This window comes from Sphaeramia orbicularis, chromosome 13, assembly GCF_902148855.1.
Source record: "Sphaeramia orbicularis chromosome 13, fSphaOr1.1, whole genome shotgun sequence".
Classification (NCBI taxonomy): Eukaryota; Metazoa; Chordata; class Actinopteri; order Kurtiformes; family Apogonidae; genus Sphaeramia; species Sphaeramia orbicularis.
The window spans coordinates 7,524,602-7,526,623 of record NC_043969.1 but is presented as its reverse complement, the minus strand read 5'-3'; the positions used below and the strand labels follow the sequence as shown (position 1 = coordinate 7,526,623).

General features: G+C 44.4%; 1 protein-coding gene across 1 annotated transcript in view; it reads left to right on the top strand.

Annotated features, from left to right (window-relative positions):
• The window catches only part of LOC115431964 (solute carrier family 12 member 9), a 73,365-nt gene extending 71,702 nt beyond the window's left edge, over positions 1 to 1,663 (top strand). Inside the window, exon 13 of the mRNA XM_030152701.1 lies at positions 565 to 1,663. Coding sequence (XP_030008561.1) covers positions 565 to 1,499 — 935 coding nt within the window. The 3' untranslated portion in view covers positions 1,500 to 1,663. The remainder of the gene's footprint in view (positions 1 to 564) is intronic.
• Positions 1,664 to 2,022: the final 359 nt, after the last annotated feature.

The following is a 2,022-nucleotide window of genomic DNA, read 5'->3' as shown; positions in this document are numbered from 1 at the left end:
CCTCAGCAACTACAACTCAATATATCACTGAGCACATTTACATGCACGCTAATTCTTCAATCACTATCTGATTTCTGGAGTTATCAGATTATTCAAGTGAACAGCATAATCTGATATGTTTTATCAGATAACAGCAGATATCTGTTTATGAGAAATCAGATTAACACACCTGGATTGCTCCTCAGTACTCCAATGTTTTCCTGCATGTATACAGGATAATCTGATTTATTTTGTTCTTTTACATCTGCAAATGTGTAAAAACAATTAAAATCATAGAAAAAAGAAGTTATGTAGTCAAATATAAGCAAAAGACATTTGAGTCTACCATCACTATGTACTACAAAAGAAATCTTATAATGGATGGGAGCATTTAAACTAAGGTTTTTGATTATCGCATTTCTGAAGTGCATGTAAACGCATCAGATCTGATTATTAGAATTATCTGATTACTCCTAGTTATGAGATTTTTATGGTGACGTAAACAGGCTCAGTGATAATGACAACAATATGATTTGCATCTGTTTCTTAAACAAGCTTCCTTTCTTTCCTTCTTTTTTCTCCCAGGTGGGATGCGACCCAACACCCTTGTCTTGGGTTTCTATGACGACTGCAGTCCGACGGACAAGCTGATTGATCCATCCCTCTCCACCAGTCAGTCCACAGATCCCTTGGGCCCATCCCTGGACCCCGAGCAGCAGTCCCCTCTGTTCCACTTTGCCTCCCTGCGGGGATCCGGTGACAGTCGAGATGGGAAAGTTGTCGGACCTCAGGAGTATGTGGCCATCATCGCTGACGCCATGAAGATGTCAAAGAATGTGGCGCTAGCTCGCTACTTCAACAACTTCGACCGAGCACAGGCCCTGTCCCCAGCATCTTCTTCTCAGGGGAAGGGTGCTGTATACATCGATGTCTGGCCGGTAAACCTCCTCCGACCGGACAGCTGCAGCTACGTCGATACCTGCTCTCTGTTCCTGCTACAGCTAGCTTGTATCCTCAACATGGTGCGAGCTTGGCGCAAAGCTACAATCCGCCTCTTCCTTTGCGTCGAGGAAGGGCGAAGCGTTCGAGGGTCAGAGGAGAAGTTGGGTCAGCTGTTGAAAGAGCTGAGAATTAAAGCCCAGGTCTATCCCGTGCCCTGGGACGAGCAGGTGGCGCTACACTGGCAGCGGCAAGGGGAGTGGAGCAAAAAACAACAGTCAGCAGATGGCGCTGAAGACGACAAGCAGTCAGCAGAGGAGGAGGAGAGTGAAGAAGATTATGTCAATAGCTTCCCGAGTAACGCCACTCGTCTGTCAGATGACTACCTCTCAGCTGTCAATAAATTAATCCTGGACCAGGTCCGGCCACCGCCTGCTGTTCGGTTCCTGTACTTGCCCCGCCCCCCAGCTGACACCCGCCGCTACACTGCCTATTTACACCAGCTGGATCTGCTCACTAAGGACCTGGGCCCCACGCTGCTTATCCATGGTGTCACCCCTGTCATCACCACTGACCTTTGACCTACTCATCTCCCTCGCAGAACTTGAGACAATCAGTGAAGTGTGCCTGACATGCTGAGATTGTAGTGCAGCTTCTCCGCAGACCTTTGCATCAAACAACAGATGTAAAAAAAAAAAAAAAAAGAGCCAATCAGCTGACTGCACTCCTGCACCGCTTCATCCATCGTGGACCAAAATGTCCAAAAAAAAAATCATCTTTTTTTTTTTTTTAAAGAATATTTTAAATGAAGACCAAATTTTATGACATGATTAAATATAATTTTTGCACCAATCACTTCTGTTTCAGTATGCTACCAAAAAGTGTTTTACTCTGACTCATCTGCGACAGGTGCTGAACTGCATCTCTCTCATTGACAAATTCAGCCTGTAAACTTTTTGACAAAACAAACTGAAACAATGAAGTGAATAAATAACATGAAAACATTGATTTTGACATCAGCCATCAGCTGATTTCTGATTTTAAGAATCCGGATTGGTCAAAGTTTGAGGATCAATGCATCCCTAATACTAACATGTTTTGCCA